The sequence below is a fragment of the Cucurbita pepo genome, chromosome 6 (genome assembly GCF_057944985.1).
Source record: "Cucurbita pepo subsp. pepo isolate OVF chromosome 6, ASM5794498v1, whole genome shotgun sequence".
NCBI lineage: Eukaryota > Viridiplantae > Streptophyta > Magnoliopsida > Cucurbitales > Cucurbitaceae > Cucurbita > Cucurbita pepo.
This window is the reverse complement of record NC_141803.1, coordinates 4903118-4919954: the sequence shown is the minus strand read 5'-3', so window position 1 is coordinate 4919954 and position 16837 is coordinate 4903118. Positions and strand designations below refer to the sequence as shown.

At 35.5% G+C, this 16837-nt stretch overlaps 2 protein-coding genes across 3 annotated transcripts; one reads left to right on the top strand and one right to left on the bottom strand.

The window, feature by feature from the left end:
• Positions 1-184: 184 nt before the first annotated feature.
• LOC111797005 (imidazole glycerol phosphate synthase hisHF, chloroplastic) lies at positions 185-8884 on the top strand. The gene is made up of 19 exons (XM_023679849.2): positions 185-513; positions 599-681; positions 993-1087; positions 1237-1340; positions 1772-1941; positions 2049-2163; positions 2629-2684; positions 2776-2814; positions 3006-3104; positions 3925-3987; positions 4103-4165; positions 4268-4350; positions 4476-4584; positions 4667-4720; positions 5277-5364; positions 5658-5695; positions 6798-6903; positions 8270-8436; positions 8543-8884. Exons 1-19 carry the CDS (start codon positions 321-323, stop codon positions 8600-8602), a joined length of 1785 nt encoding a protein of 594 aa, XP_023535617.2. The 5' UTR covers positions 185-320; the 3' UTR covers positions 8603-8884.
• Positions 8885-10160: 1276 nt separating this feature from the next.
• LOC111797006 (dihydrolipoyllysine-residue succinyltransferase component of 2-oxoglutarate dehydrogenase complex 2, mitochondrial) lies at positions 10161-16019 on the bottom strand. Of its 2 annotated transcripts, XM_087125023.1 has the most exons (16): positions 15864-16019; positions 15513-15574; positions 15335-15409; positions 15022-15082; positions 14889-14916; positions 13945-14015; positions 13083-13157; positions 12928-12983; positions 12781-12825; positions 12439-12696; positions 12218-12312; positions 11729-11819; positions 11528-11638; positions 10913-11107; positions 10523-10752; positions 10161-10448 (listed from the first exon to the last, which is right to left on the bottom strand). In XM_087125023.1, the coding sequence occupies exons 2-15, from the start codon at positions 15561-15563 to the stop codon at positions 10561-10563; spliced, it is 1404 nt and encodes a 467-aa protein (XP_086981149.1). In that variant the 5' UTR covers positions 15564-15574; positions 15864-16019; the 3' UTR covers positions 10161-10448; positions 10523-10560. The 2 variants fall into 2 exon arrangements, with proteins under 2 accessions (XP_086981149.1, XP_023535618.1); XM_023679850.2 differs by having other exon boundaries at positions 10161-10752.
• Positions 16020-16837: the final 818 nt, after the last annotated feature.

The window sequence follows — 16837 nt, the reverse complement described above, 5'->3', positions numbered from 1 at the left end:
GTAAGCTTCTTATAGTAATCTTTTATTTTATTTTGAAATTTATTTATTGGAGTTTAATACATTTTAATTGATTAAAAATATTTAAAGGAATTTTAGTAATTACATAATTTAATTATAAAGAAAATAAAATTATTTTTTTAATTGTGTTTAGAATTTAATTTGTATTAATTTGTATTAATTTTCTCTGTTAATCACCACGGAGCTTCTTTCGCCATTTTCAGTCGAACGCCGCTACACCGGAGCTTTCTTCTTCGAGCAATTGCCGATTCGAAGCTAGAAATCTCCGTCCAGGCTTCACCGTTTGAGTTCCGGAGATTGTAATGGAAGCGCCGCCGTTCTCCATCGCTGTTTCTTCTTCTTCCTCTTCTTCTCGGACTGTATTTCGGTCACTTTCATCGTCGGCTCATACGAGTTCTCTCTTTTTTCTTCGCAATAATCATTACAAAACTCGTCATCTCAAAGTTAAGTCCTCCGGTAAGTTCGCAGTTCGTGCCTCATTGGGTGGTGATTCAGGTACTCTATTTTCTCTCTGTCTGCCAATGAATTTGTTGCTCGTTTCAAATGCGACTTCGTAATTTTCTTGTATTTGTTACTCTAGTTGTAACTTTGCTGGATTATGGTGCTGGTAATGTTCGTAGTGTGAGGAATGCAATTCGTTACCTTGGCTTCGACATCAAAGATGTGAGATTCTCTTTTCTTATTTTCATCGTTGTATGGATAATGATTGAACTTGCAGGAGTTTATGCTTTGAACTGAAGAGTATTGTTTTTGTTATCTTATAGTAATGTCTTGCAGAATTGTGAATACCTTTTTGGCATTTGATCAAGATTTATGATTTATTGACAATCTTACACTGATTCCATAATTTTTTATTTCAGTGTTGTAATTTCTTGTTTGGTGATTGAGTAGTTAGTATGCTTCATACCATTGATTATGGCGATTTGTTGGGTAAACATCTAGCAACAACTTGACGTATGAAAGCTGATTTTTAGGTGCAAACTCCAGAAGACATTATAAATGCAAAACGCCTAATATTTCCTGGAGTTGGGGCATTTGCTCCTGCCATGGATGTGCTAAACAGTAAAGGGTAACTGATTCTTTGCCTCCTTTATTTTTAACACACTCGTGTGCATAAGCTTTTTACTACTGAAACAAATTATCCAGAATGGGTTGAAGGTGCAAATTGAAAGTTTTAAGCTGCATTTAACGTTTTGGAGTATGTGTGATGTTTTGCAGCATGGCTGAAGCACTCTGCAGTTATATTGAGAATGATCGCCCTTTTTTAGGTATTTGTCTTGGGCTTCAACTACTCTTCGAATCAAGCGAGGAGAACGGACCAGGTTTGAAACTGATGCTTTTCATGTGTTTCTTATATTCATTTTTCATTTCTCTTAGTGGAGGCAGTAAACATTTCATTGAAGAGGATAAGAGGTTACAAAGATGAGAAATGGCCAAGGGAGTTCACCAAAAAGTACTTCAATTGGCATTAATAAGAATGGAGGAATAATCTTTGAACTCTTTTGAGAGGTTGCACCAATTTGAAGTAGCAAAAAAGATTAAGTCAAGAAACTTCCAAATCCCTTTACATATTACTTGTCCTTATATTCCTCTCCGTTTAAAGTTTCCATAACCCAACAATGAGGGCATTCTACCGAAGAAACACATGAAAACCACTTGCTGGAAGGGTCTTTTCTTAAGATTGAATTAACTGATTATTTCAAAATCACTTTTCTTATGGTAATGACTAAACTACTCTTGTTCTGTGTTGCAGTAAAAGGTCTTGGCTTAATACCAGGCGTGGTTGGGCGTTTTGACTCTTCTAATGGTTTTAGGGTACCCCATATTGGATGGAATGCTTTGGAAATCTCAGAGGACTCTGAGATATTGGATGAAATTTCTAATCGTCATGTCTACTTTGTTCATTCTTACCGTGCTATGCCAGTAAGATACTGTCTTGTTCGAAATAATTCATTTTCCACGTGATCTTTGATTTTCCTTTTCTATCAACATGATGTGTATGGGAACCTAATTCTTTTCTCATATTTCAGTCAGACAAGAACAAGGAGTGGATCTCTTCTACTTGCAGCTATGGCGACAGGTTTATAGCTTCAGTTAGAAGGGGAAATGTCCATGCAGTTCAATTCCACCCAGAAAAGAGTGGAGGTAAGATATGCTTTGCTTGTGCTTGTGCTTGTTTCTAAATTTAGTTGGACAGTTTCTCCCTACCTTCAGATTTGTCATATGATTTTGGATAAGAGGCGGATTTCCTCCAAAACTCAGAATTTATGACATAACAGAGTATCATATATACCTCCGGACCACCGCTACAACCAACTCCATCCCCCCCCCCCCCCAAAAAAAAAAAAAAAAGAAAGAAAGAAACAATAACAACTACAAAAAAGAGAAGAAAATTGAGGTCGTTGTTGAGTTTTACTGCTTAAAAATAGTGGTATAAACTATTTCATTGTTACATTCTTTCATGTGCGTGACAGCAGTTTAAGGATCAAGATTGATTGATTTATTCCAATCTCTGTTTGCCTTTTGACCCTGTTATTACTCTTTGTATTAGAAATTTTCCAATACTGTTGCACTTTGTAATGGTTAATGGCACGTATGTATAATTATCAGAGGTAGGTCTGTCTGTCCTTAGAAGATTCTTGTTTCCAAAGTCAACCGTGACCAAGGTATGTTAACTTTCATCCCTGGATGTGAGCATTGTATCAACTCACGTTTCTTTTAGATCAACTAACATTTTGAAATGTTCACTTAAGACAGAAGCCTAATGAGGGAAAGGCATCTCGACTTGCAAAAAGGGTAATAATCACTCAACACTAACAATTGAATGCTATGATTAATATTTCTTTTCACTTATATAATCTTATCCCAAGGGTAGTAGTCCTCTCAAAAAGCTCTTTGATTATACCACTTTTGGTTTTATGTCAGTTCTATTGTCCTCTATAAACGTGATAGAGGAGCTTGTCAACAACTCCTTTTAATTCTCTTAGGTTATTGCTTGTCTTGATGTGCGGACAAATGACCAAGGGGATCTTGTTGTTACCAAAGGGGACCAATATGATGTCAGGGAGCAAACAGAAGAAAATGAGGTAGAATAGTTTTCTCATGCCACGTTAAACAATTTTCCCATTTGGAAGTGCGTTTACGTTTTTTAAGTTGGTCTGGATACTCACGATTGTATTTTAAGAAAAAAAAGCAATTTCTGTATAAATTTATTTTCATCAATTTTCCATCTGGAAGTGCATTTAGTATTTTCAGTTATAGGACGTTTGAAGTTTACCCTTTTCAGCATATGATATAGTTGTAGTCTTTGAAGATTGAAAGAGGATCTTTTGAAGTGTGGAACATTTACAGTTCAGCATGTTATTATGGGCCTCGATTATGTTTGAGAATTATTATTATTTTGTTTTTTTACATCTGAGAATTATTACAGGTGGGGTTTAATTGTAGTAGGGTTTTTTTAATAGGTCATGTCTTTCTTGGAGGATATTGTTTATCTTTTGAGGATCCTTTTTGTCTTGTTTTGCCTTTTCTTGCTCTTTCATTCGCACAAAATCTCTTGATTTCTATATTTTTTTTTAAAAAAGGTTCAAACAAAATCCTAATACCAGCTAAATATCTGGCCTCCAAACAATTTGTGATAGTTTTCTCTGTGTATTGGTTATCATTTATGTGATAATTTTCAGGTAAATTTATTTATTTTATTAAAATTGTATATAGAACCTTAATTCATAACCTTTTAAAAAAATATATTAAAGGGGTGATATTTTTATGATGCTGTTTAGCAGTTTATTTTAGTTCCCATGGTTAAAACGCCTACTGTTATGACCCTGAGTGGCTGATTAGTGTAATGATGCATGCTCTTCGAATTTCCAAGGAATGGAAATGACGCTATTATTTAATGTTTAGGTGAGGAACCTTGGCAAGCCGGTAGAGCTTGCTGGACAGTACTACAAGGATGGTGCTGATGAGGTATGTCTCATCACCTTTTAGCCTAAAAACTTTTATCCCTCAGGTTATTATTATTTCTAAAGTGATGCTATTCAGCTTTTCATTTGCTTGATGCCTTTATGACGTTAAATTGCAGGTCAGTTTTTTGAATATAACTGGTTTTCGTGACTTCCCTCTAGGCGACTTGCCAATGTTGCAGGTTTGTTAAATTTTAGGTGCAGTTATTTTCCCCCGCAATGTTGCCGTATATATAACTTTCATTCTTTTGTCTAATCTTAATACTCCCCGATGCTCTTCATAGGTGCTGAGATACACATCAGAAAATGTTTTTGTACCATTGACTGTTGGGGGCGGGATTAGAGATTTTAAGGATGCGAATGGCAGGTGTGCTCTTAATATTACTAGGGTATTTTTTTATTTTAAATTCCTCAACTTTATGGGTTGTATGCTATGCAGTTATGCTGCTTTGATCTATTTCATGAACAATATATTATGCAAAACCTTGTCAGGCACTATTCTAGCCTGGAAGTTGCTTCAGAATATTTCAGATCTGGAGCTGATAAAATATCTATTGGAAGTGATGCTGTTTATGCTGCCGAAGAATATTTAAGAACTGGCGTAAGTGTTATATCAATCATCTGAAGTTAACTTGTGTGCATGGTTGTTTCACTTATAAGGTTCTTGAACTGTTTGCTCTCAGGTAAAAACAGGAAAGACCAGCTTGGAGCAGATTTCTAAGGTTTATGGAAATCAGGTGATTAACATCAATTGCGCAAGCTATGGTCCTCATTATTCATGTATTTAATCCTGGTATTGAAGTATAAGGTCAAGATTCCAGAAGAGTTGTTTATACTGCAGTTTCTGTGCTTTTCACTGTAACCTGGATTTTCTAATAACTTCTCTTTTTTCCATTTGGTTATTGGATAGTGGTCATCTTTAGCAGGGTTACTATTATCAGCAATTGGCTATTAATTGAAAAGCAAGAAAATCTTATCCGATACCAAAGATGCAATACAGTATTGCGTAATTATCTTCACATCCGACACTATAGAATCTTTTTCAGCTCGTTAACTTCAATGCTTTGTTAGGACAGCAAGAAAGAAATCCCCGTCTCATTTCTCCTTGCTCATATTGTTCGGATGACTAATTGGTCACATCTTTAAGTTATAGCTTTCTGATTGATTGACTCACTGAAAATGATTATTATATGAAACAATTTATTGATTTGGTGTACATTGATGTTTAATCTGTGTTCTTGGAAATATAAATAATACTAATCACAGTGATTTTGTCCAAAATCTTTCTTGCAGGCTGTTGTGGTAAGTATTGATCCTCGTAGAGTGTACCTTAAAAGTCCCGATGATGTAGAGTTCAAGGTTATACGAGTAACAAACCCAGGTAAAAGGTTATTTCATTTCTATTGTTTCCTCGAAACGCCTCTGAACCCTGTTGTAGGTTAAATGCGTTAGGTGCGAATCCTGCCTTTGCAATGTTTTCTTTCTTTCTTGATGTCTGTATGATATGCAAGGGAGCGATTAAACCACTTATCACCACTTCTTTAAGGATTCAAAGGAGCATTATGTTTGAGAGAATCTATTATAAAAAAATTGTTTGAGAGAATCTAAGGGACTATAGGAAGTTTGTTGCTGACTTGGATTGAATTTATAAATGTGAACTTCTGTTCATTTCAGGTCCTAATGGAGAAGAATATGCATGGTATCAGTGTACAGTAAGTACTATTTTCTCTCTCACATGTTTATTTCGCTCCAAAATTGTCTGATTGCTAATTCTTTTTCAACAAGCTGGCAATAATATTGCTAGTACTTTATGAAAATTTGAAAGTACGAGTTACTACCGCAATACTATTGCTTCGGTTGAAACAGAGACGAGCAAATATTGTGTTAGGGCCATAGGATACTTCATTTATCACATGGGGGGGAGTATTTGAATAGTTATCCATAATTTTCACTGGTATGGAATAGTTCACATGTGACACGCTTATCTCCGTTAGTCCTCCTTTCTCGCCTGATCTGTATTGGTCTGACTAGTGCTTTAGGAACCAGAAACAGACATCTTTGGCGTATGAATTTGAATCCTTAAAGAAGTGGTGATAAGTGGTTTAGCATGCTTTCCAGATGAATGTTGACAGTGCTATTCAAACAATTCTAGTTTAACAACAGAACACAGGCTGGACCAACCAAAGGTACCTTCACAAAAGCATGATGCTTAAACCCATGGGGAAGCGTTCATGTGTATGATCTCTAAACCTCCTCCTAGGGCACTGGATCTAAAGCCACTTCTAAAACCTTAAAAACCCTTAGTTAGATACCCAAAGGGAACAAAACACCTTAAAAAGAATGAGCTAAAACACAAGAAAGTTTTAGCTTAAGCTTCAGAGAAGATAACCTTTATAGAATCACAAGCACAACCAACCAAAGAAAAAAGAAAAAATAAGCCTTTCTTGGAACCTTAACCTTTGAGAACCTAGCTAACAAAGGATAATAAGGCTGTACGGACAAAAAAATCCACACTTAAAAAGTTTGAGAGGACGAAAAAATGACTCTTACCAAAAAAAATCTAGACAAATGACAAAAAGATGCCAGGAGACTTTAACATGTCTATCCATCAAAACTTGGAAGTGATGAAAATCCCTTGAATTATGGATAGCAGAAAAGAAAATCCCCCAAACTGTTTGGGCTTGGATCTCATGTTGAGGATTAAGACACGGGAGGTCATTGCTCAATGCTTCACATTTAAAAGTTCTATTTCATTTTTATTTTTATTATTTTATTTTATTTTATTTTAACCAAATTCGCTTGATTGTTCACTAGGTTAATGGAGGTCGAGAAGGTCGACCTATTGGAGCTTATGAGCTTGCAAAAGCAGTCGAGGAGCTTGGAGCTGGAGAAATACTGCTGAACTGCATAGATTGCGATGGTGAGGATGACAATTCCATCCAATAAAAATTTTATAATCATCATCTCTTTCTAAGCATGGAAATATTATATTAGCCTTTTCCTTTGTGTTTCTTTCAACGAGACACTTCCTACATGTTGCAAGATCTACTAGGGTTGGGTGGTTAGAATTCCTTCAAGGATTGCCTTCCGAGGAAGTTAACAAAAGGCCTCCTCTCACTCATAGTTACAGTACCAGTATATATATATGGGTTAGCAGTAAGAAATTTGAAAATCCATAAGCTCTCATGTCTCACCCACCATTACTCTCCCGAATGATAATCTCTCCTTCCTCTTTTACATCCTCACTGGACATTCGTTGAAGAGGAACAAGAGAATTCTTTGGCAAAATTTCATTGGAGCTTTTCTTTGAACTATTTGGAAAGTAGGGATTTTCTCATATAAGCACTCTAGTTTCAACTCGATTATGGAACTTACCGCTTAATTAGCTCTTTTGTGGTGTAATTTATCTCCTCTGTAATACTTTCTTTCTTCCCTCGTATATCAGTGTAAGAGCCTTATGCAATTCTCCATGATTGGCCCTCTCTTTTGTAATCATTTCACACCATCAATCAAATGTTTATGTTTCCTATTATTAAAAAAAAATTCTCCCTTTTAGCTTTGACAGAGATACCAAATCTAGGGACAGCCATTTCTGAATTCTTTGAGAAACATGCATAAATCACGACTCTCCGTAATAGTATGATATTGTCCACTTTAAGCATAAACTCTCATGGTTTTGCTTTTGGTTTCCTCAAAAGGCCTCGTAACAATGGAGAGATATTATTCCTTACTTATAAACCCATGATCAACTCCTTAATTAACCAATGTGGGACTCCTTTCCCAACCATCCTCCCCTTGAACAAAGTACATCATAGAACCTCTCCTGAGGCTTATGGAGCTCTCGACCAGCCTCCCCTTAATCAAGACTCGATTCCTTCTCTGGAGCCCTCGAACAAAGGGTACAAAGTACACCCTTTGTTCGACATTTGAGTCACTTTTGACTACACCTTCGAGGCTCACAACTTCTTTATTCGACATTTCAGGATTCTATTAACATGGTTAAGTTATGGACATGACTCTTATATCATGTTAGAAACCACAACTCTCCACAATGGTATGATATTGTCCATTTTGAGCATAAACTCTCGTGACTTTACTTTTGGTTTCTCCAAAAAGCCTCATACCAATGGAGATAGTATTTCTTACTTAACCCCATGATCAACCCCTTAATTAGCGGACGTGAGACTTCTCTCCCAACAATCCTCAACATTTACTGCTTGTTCGAGTAATCTGACGTGTTAAATATAATCATAATTATTATTTAGTTTCTAACCAAACTTTGACAGGTCAAGGAAAAGGATTTGATACAGATCTGGTAAAGCTGATATCAGATTCTGTGAGCATCCCCGTTATTGCCAGCAGTGGTGCTGGGTGTCCTGACCATTTCTCTGAGGTGTTCAACAAAACGAATGCATCAGCAGCCCTTGCTGCTGGCATTTTTCATCGCAAGGAGGTATTTATTACCTGAGATTCCTTCATTATCTTAACTGACACCATGTTTTAGCCTCGATTAACGAACTTTACAGAATCAAACTAAATCTTAATATTATGGATGGCAGGTGCCTATTCAGTCCGTAAAAGAGCATTTGTTTAAGGAAGGCATAGAAGTGAGAATGTAATGATATCAATCTTTGAAAGCTGTTGGCTGTAGAGGCACATCAGTTTTGAGGATTCCCAACTTCATGTGGTATTATTCAGTAGCTTCTAATTTTGTGTCATAGTTTTGATTTAAGTCGACCATAAGTTTCTGATTTATTGAATAGTTAAAAGGGACCACAATGCTCTTTCTCCGATAATCAGACAAAAAGGAGACAGTTGATTTTATTTCATTTGATGTTTAAGGAGAACGAAGACAAAGGGAGTTGCATTGATAATAATATTTAGTTCGATGATGCCTGCCATTTCTAAGCGAGTGAATGGACACCGCTTTAGTTTCACAATCTTTTTTATTTTTTTAAAAAATATTTGTTCAATTGTTGTCTTTGTGACAATGGACTGATGTGATGTAAAATCCATACATTTGACTAAATTTCTTGAAATATGTCGATGTTGCTTCAAGTTCAGTTCGAGGAGGCAAATGAGCTATATCTTGGTTGCCACGCGAGCATTGTTAAAAGTGATGAACCTCAACTTATTACAACTTATTACAAGATGTGGGGACTTTTGAATTCTTAGTAATGCCTTTTTGACGAATGTCTAACCACTCCAATAAAGTAAGTATTTCACAAATACTTAGACCAGCCATAATCATTCAATCGGAATTCAATAGAAGTTTTACCCAAGTAGTAGTAGTTCGTTGTCATGGTCAAATGTTCCAACGAGAGGGGTAATGTCGTTGGCAGACTATCGAATTGATAGAAATTAAGAATGTTTGCTTAATCCACCACTAAATGGTGTGAAAGTTATCTTATTTATAATCAAATAAAGGATATGAAAATAGTAATAAATGAAAATAACAATAAATGGAAAGATACGTGGTAATAAGGCAAAATATTAGATATTTGACTTATAATAAAATATAATATATAATATATATGGTAAACTATAATATAATTTATTACTAAATATCCTTAAAACAAATATTAATAAAAATATTATTGAATAAAAATTTAAGATATTCTTATCATGTGAAAGGTTAATATTTATTGTAAAAACTTCTTATTTAACATCTTAAGTCATTCAACATTTTAATTCAATATATATCTCATAAAAAAAAAAAATAATAATAATAATAAAAACCTTTTTAATTCAATATCGAAATGATTCATTTAAGAATTAAAATATGCACATTTCACACGACACAAATATAATCACCAAGCATGAATCCCGTAGATCCTTTATTGAGTGCAATCATTGATAATCTGACCATGAGGTTCCTTCTGGTCATTAAGATACATACAAGGTGTAATGAGGTAAACCTTAAAATAAATGAATTCTACCTTGTCACGCAATAACCTTAATTGAACTCATATTTCTAGCAGATCCAAACACTAAAATTTGGGTCCAAGGTAATGAACTAGTTTTCTAGAATGTTGTTCCACCAAGCTAGAAGATTAGTTAACTAAACTCTTCTAGGAAAAAAGAAGGAAGGTTTTCATGCTGATTCAATTGTCTAGTTTAGTCAATAGCCATGCATCTCAATTGTAAATGTAATTATTGAAAAACTATCACATAAGGTATAAGAAAAGAACCAAGAACTTGCGAAGTTCTAACTAATAATATGTCACAGCATTGCTGTGCTGAGTTTCGAACCCACAAGTTCGATTCGCACCGGGAAAGGAAATAAAGTGCTTACTGCTTAGCACCAAAACACAATTCCAACAATATGGACGTGGGAATTCCCACAAGCATAAATTCATCGAAAACCGCTTAAAACATATGCTCTTTTCCAACAAGATCTCTCATTTCAGTATAAATTAATAAGACAAGCCGAAATTGCTCATGGGAGGACAGTGTGGAAATATCCTACAAAACTTGAAATGTGAGGAAAACGGAGTATTTATTTCTCGAAATGATTTTTTAAGGTTTTGAAGTTTTACCCTTGGAGAAACATCACACGCTGAAGGTTTTGGAGACTTTATATGTCAAGGAGAAGTCTTCGTGGGTCTTCTACGACATCTTTGATGCGGCGCAAAAAGAATACCGCCTCTCTCCCGTCAATAAGTCTATGGTCATATGTTAGAGCAATGTACATCATTGGCCTTGGGACAACGTTGCCTCCAACCACCACGGGACGGGAGACGATCGAGTGCATTCCCAAGATTGCCGACTGCCAAGAAATTTCAGAATTTCAGTTTCTTATCAAGAACCAGAATGAAAAGACACCTTAGAAAGCATGGAAAAAGAGTGTAATCCAATCGTATGACATGACGTGCAGGATTATTATTTCTCTTGTGGAGTGGGTGGGGTAAGGTTTGATAAGCACGAACCTGAGGAGGATTAATAATAGGGGTACTCAAAAGGCTTCCATAAACACCGCCATTGGATACGGTGAAGGAACCTCCAGCCATCTCGTCAATTGATATGGTACCATCATTTGCCTTCTTTGCAAGTGTGTTTATCTCCTTCTCTATCTCAGCAAAATTCATCGAATCAGCATTTCGAATAACTGGCACAACAAGACCCTGCATGGAGAAAAGATGAAATATAATGTTGCAACCTTACATCCCTTCATGATTTATGATCTACATCACCAGCAGACTTTGGTCCTTTTTATGGATTTATGGGTATTGTGACCCCTAAAAATCAAAGGTAATTATGATATCATACTTGGAGACTAGAAATTCCTAAACTTCAGATGTGATCGACCATTATAAAATATGAGCTACCTCGCAAAAGTAGTTGCGCCCTTAAATTTTAGACATCTTGGGCTTGAGAGTAACGTCATTTTATGTGTTGACGCAACAGATCTTAAAATATGGGAAGGTATCTATTAAGAAACTAGGCGGAATCGTGAGGCATTAAACAAGAAAAGATTTTTGTTTTAGAGAGAGAAGCAGAGATTTGATAAGAAAACTGCAAAGCTATTCAAAACTCCAACAGACCTTAGGCGTGCCAACAGCTATGCTTATGTCTATGTAGTCTCTGTATATGATATCATCCCCATCAATCACAGCATTAATAATAGGCTGATTCTGAAGTCCACTGACAGCAGCCTGGAAACATGAACAGAAGAACATAAATTGGCGATACACTCATAACTCGCATCTGGAATTAACATATCCAAGAGGTTAACAAATACATACCTTAATAAATCCAGACATAAGACCCAACTTGACTCCATGCTTTTCAACAAACGCATCCTTGTAATCAGAACGAAGCTTCATCAAATTTGTCCTACATGAAATTTCATAAGTTAAAAATGAAGCAGAAAGGAGTCTTCATTGAAAATGGGGACGATTAGATTAACTAATTCATGGAGATACGAGGACAAAGCCAACTAATCGGATTTCGTACAAAAAAATATCTCCAATAGGTAACTGAAAATCCCCAGCAAATCCTTAAAATACCCTATGATAACTGCAGTCTAAAGTGGGTTTACATGTCAGCAATGGGAGGACTAGATTAATTAATAACAAAAACTAGTCTTTCTACAGTACTGAAGTACCTAGCATTCAGGCATGACATGACGAACTAAAAAGTTGAAACGAACAATGTTCAACTAAAATAGGAGGCTGCAATGTAGTTTCTACATAGGCAGAGGAAAAACATTGACAAAAAAAAAAACTTCTTACATGTCAACTTCATTGAACGTCGTCAACATAGCAAATGTGTTTTGAGAATCTTTCAATCGTGTAGCAACCCTCTTTCGAAGCCTTGTCATTGGAACCTAAAGCATGACGATCCCAAGTAAAGTCATGGAGTATAAGTCCATGAAAATACCCAGTTCATTACAAACTGACTAAAAAAAGGTGAATGCATTTTAGAGCCATGATGTTTTAAACTATGTTCTTACTCGTCTTTCCCTATCCTTGGGAGGAAGCTGGGGTTCTGTAGCTGAGCGCTTAGGAGGTGGAGGAGATGGTGCTTTAGGCTTCTCACTGACCGTAGCTTCAGCTTTAGGCTTTTCTATTTTTTCAGCTGGAGCAGCCTGAGATGCAGCTTTCTCCGATGTCTTCTCGGAAGGAGCAGCATGAGCTACACCTTCACCAGATTTTGAAATAACAGCAACCTTGGTACCTGGTTCCACTGTATCTCCTTCCTTCGCAACAAACTGCCAGCATTTATATTAATCATCCATCAACTTACAAGATGCGTAGCTAAGAAAATTAACTAGTAGAAGTCCAGAAATAGTCACCTTCTGAAGAACACCAGCTCCAGGACTAGTGACATCAATAGTAACCTGATAGAAAATTAGCAGCACAGATTTAAATGAAACGTCAAATCATTTTCATAGGGGAAGAAAGGAAAGAAAATATATTTTCCAATACAAATCTATAAACACCTTATCTGTTTCAATTTGAGCAATTGCTTCATCCAATTCTACTCTATCACCCGGATCTGCACTCAAGATATATGGCTTATCAATCAAGAATATCAAAAAAAAGATTGGTGTATTTCATAGCAACAAGCAATATACTTGATAAACAAAGAACATACTCTTCAGGAATTTTGCCAGTGTTCCATCAGTAATAGACTCGGCCAATGGAGGGACGACAACATCAAGCAGGTCCCCTTTAATGCCAAACATGACAACAAGTTAATTACAAAAGGACAAAAAGAAAAGAAAAACGACAATTGGAAAATGGGTTTGTATGCTCAAATACAACTAAGGAAAAAGAAAGCCGTGCACAGAGTGAGCTTGCAGTATATTCTTCACTGAATAAATAAGCAAGCTAGCAGCATCAAAAAGAGCATTATAAGCACACAATTGCACGCCCAACCACTTTTAGTTTCAAATAAAAAACTAGCATACTAATTTAACTCCTACAGCAAGTAAACTTAATGCAAAATCTGATGGAAGAGTAAATGAAATAATTCCAATTTCTCTAAGTGATGTCAGTATAACAAAGTTTAAACTCTAGACTTTTTTTGCCTTCATGCAACAACTTAATCGCACAGGCTACACACTTGAGACTCACAACAACAGAAAGAGGGAAGCTGCTCATTAATGGTCAACTTTATTAAATTTTATCATAAAAAATCTATTCACAGTCACCTCCCCCCAACAAAGAAAAAATCATTTTTTGTTATGAATGTTGGTGGAAGAAAGATGGGGTAATTTTAATTTTCTCCCTCTGTTTACGTGAAAAGTAACTATACTTTACATTGACAATATGAAATGCAGAAGAGGAAACCAATGGAGATTGCATAAGGGATCTCCAATTAGTGTCATTATAAAGAACCCTAATGTTGCTAGCGTGATAACCAACATCAGGTAAACACAGTCCAACTAACACCCAGCAACTGTTGAAGAAGAAACACAAGCAAAAATAATTAAGAAAAAAAAGTGATGTCGCACCATTATCTGAAGAGAAGTTCCGACCATTCAATTGCATCATAGAACTTTGCTGCATACTTGCAAAAGCAACCCTGATCACCATATAAAAATTAAAACCAAAGGGGACAGTAGCAAAAGAACTAATGAAAAGTTCTCATTAAAAGGGGAAAAAAAAAGTTGAAAAGTATTATACACGTGTCCCATATAACGCAGAAATTTTGTTTCAATGAGAAAAGCAACATTGTAATTGTAAGTATAACAGGTAACAAAAGACTTAATCTACCAGTCAAATTCAGGTTGAATGGGGTTTCACAATGCTCATAAAACTTTAAAATTTAACCAAAAAAAAAAAAAAAAAAAAGAGTTGGATTCACATTGATAGCAAGAATCTCAAACCCAATCCAGAAACAACTTAAAATTCATCATTGCCATTGAGATATCAAAGACCCAAGAGAAATCAAAATAGAGGATGAATTCCCAACACTACCTGCCATAAGAATAGGGGTATACACGGATAGGTTGGAGAAAATTTTTGGACTAGTTGCTCAAGTTGGTGACCCAAATGACTCGAATAGGATTCACAACCCCACCCCTCTATTTTTCAGATTGGGTTTTGTCATCGAGTTGTTAATTTTTTTTAATTATTTAGAAAAATCTTACTTATTCCCAATACATGTCGGCCTGACCCATGTATAGATAGCGTGATAGATAGATGGACCTCAGAAAAGCAGAACATAAGGCTAGATACATGATGAGACCCCATTTCTGAGTCAAGACATGTGTCAAACATGCCAAGGAATGGTAAATTGGTCTGTAAACACATCGATGAAAATGTAGAATACACAAACACAAATGATGGCAACCACCACTCACTAAGAAATAGGAGGAAAAGAAAAGTAAAATTTTGCCCCAAGGTCAAAAGTAAACAAGGGCCACATACGCAAAGTTGTATATTGGTAACTGACCTTAGAGATTGAGGACTAGCAAGGCCACCTGCAACGTAGGGGTATCAATCAATCAAAGGATAACGTATATTTAAACTAGTTGCATAAAGTAGGAGCTTAAACAAATATAAAGAGAGGCCGCAATCAAAATTACCATGTGAAAGTAGGTGAGAAAAATTTCTGACATGTCCAAAGCTCCTACACTGGTGCAAAATCTAAATGCGGAATGAAAAAACAAGGCAGTAAGATTCATGAATAAATTATTGCACGAAAATAATCAAATAACATCGCTTTTAACTTTCATTTCATTTCACAGAGAGGTGCAAGGAAGACCAAAGAGATACATAGCAAATACCTATAGCGTATAAGAGGTCATTCGTGCATTATGAAAATACTTCAAGCCAAAATTAGAAACTACCTCCAAACAAAGCAAACAAAGAGACAAAAACTTCAGAAAACGCAACTACCTCTTTTTCGGCAACGGAGCGAACTCTTCCCGCAGAAATGGAAGGTCGAATTCCCCGCAAATACTGCGCAGAAAACTGAAATGAAAGCACTACAGAATCAGACAAGTCCTGCCTACCGGTACAAATCCTATATTCATCATGTATCCTGAAGAAAATGGATAGAACGCTCTGAACTAACCAGATTAGAGCCTCCAGACGCAATCCGTCGCCTTACGACTCCAAAACTCATTTTCTCAGCTTCTATTCAAGCAAGTAAAACGAAAATCAGAGCACCGACCAAATCACAGTAATAAAATCCACATAAGTGCATTCTTTCACGATTCAGAACACATCCAGAAAGAAACATGCAAATAAAATGCAGACATCACGAGAGGCCAAAATGAAAAACGCACAAACAGAAAAAGAAAAACAACATACATTCAAAACAAAGATCACAGAAAACAGATTTCCTAGACAAATATCTCAGCAACCAAAGGAGAACTGAAATCAAACAAACAAGAACAAAAACATACACGTTGAAATCGCTTACCAAAACAACAGAGACCGGAGAAACTCGTGGAAGATCAACGCGGAACGGCTTCGAAGAGAAACAGCAAGCGGAGGAAGATGGAAAGGGGACGGAAAACGATTGTTCTACCACGTTCCGATTTGCCTCCTTTACCCCATGATTTGGAAGGCGCGAGGCTATTACAGGCTACAGACAAGTTCAGTAACATTTATACACGTGTCACCTTTTAATTGGACAATAGGCGAAAAGTCATAGGACAGGTGAAAGAAGGTGCTCGTTTGACTATTTTTAATTTAATTTATTTATTTTACTTAAAACGCCCCGTTTTACTGACCCCACCACTGTTCTCAGGGGACGTCGTTTTCAGAGCTTTTCAGGGTTTGACCAATTTGCCCCTCCCGTATTGTCTTATTTTGAATTCAACCTTTTACCTAATTTTGGGGGTAATTTAGTAAATTGTGAGGAGAATATTCCAATGAATATAGTATGGAAATAAAAGATTCCCTAACCTAACTTGGAAACAGAAGCCTAATTTTCCATAATACAATATATTTTTTTATTTTTTTTTTTTTATTTTTTTTTTTTTTGGTTTAATTTTCGAATATCTGATTATAACAGTTATTTTAAAGTCCGTTTAAAATAATAACTGTAATTAACAATAATATTTTAATAACTTAAATGAGTCATTAAAAGTTTATTAATGTTTTTATCTTTTTGTTAATTAATTTTTTTTTGTTTAATAAAAAAAACTTTAATTGTGTTGACCATGGTTTCTTATTTCTAATTATTTCTTCTTTATTTTTTATTTTAAAATAAAAACATGTTTTATAACAATATTGCTTTTTTATTTTAAATTTTAATTTGAAATATTACAAAAATAATGAATAAATTTTTTAAAAAATAAATATAAACAAAACTAAATTTATTGACAGAGTAACCAATTTTAAAGAAATGAGAGTATTTAGTTGTCTGTTAGTTCTGTGAAATTTTCAACT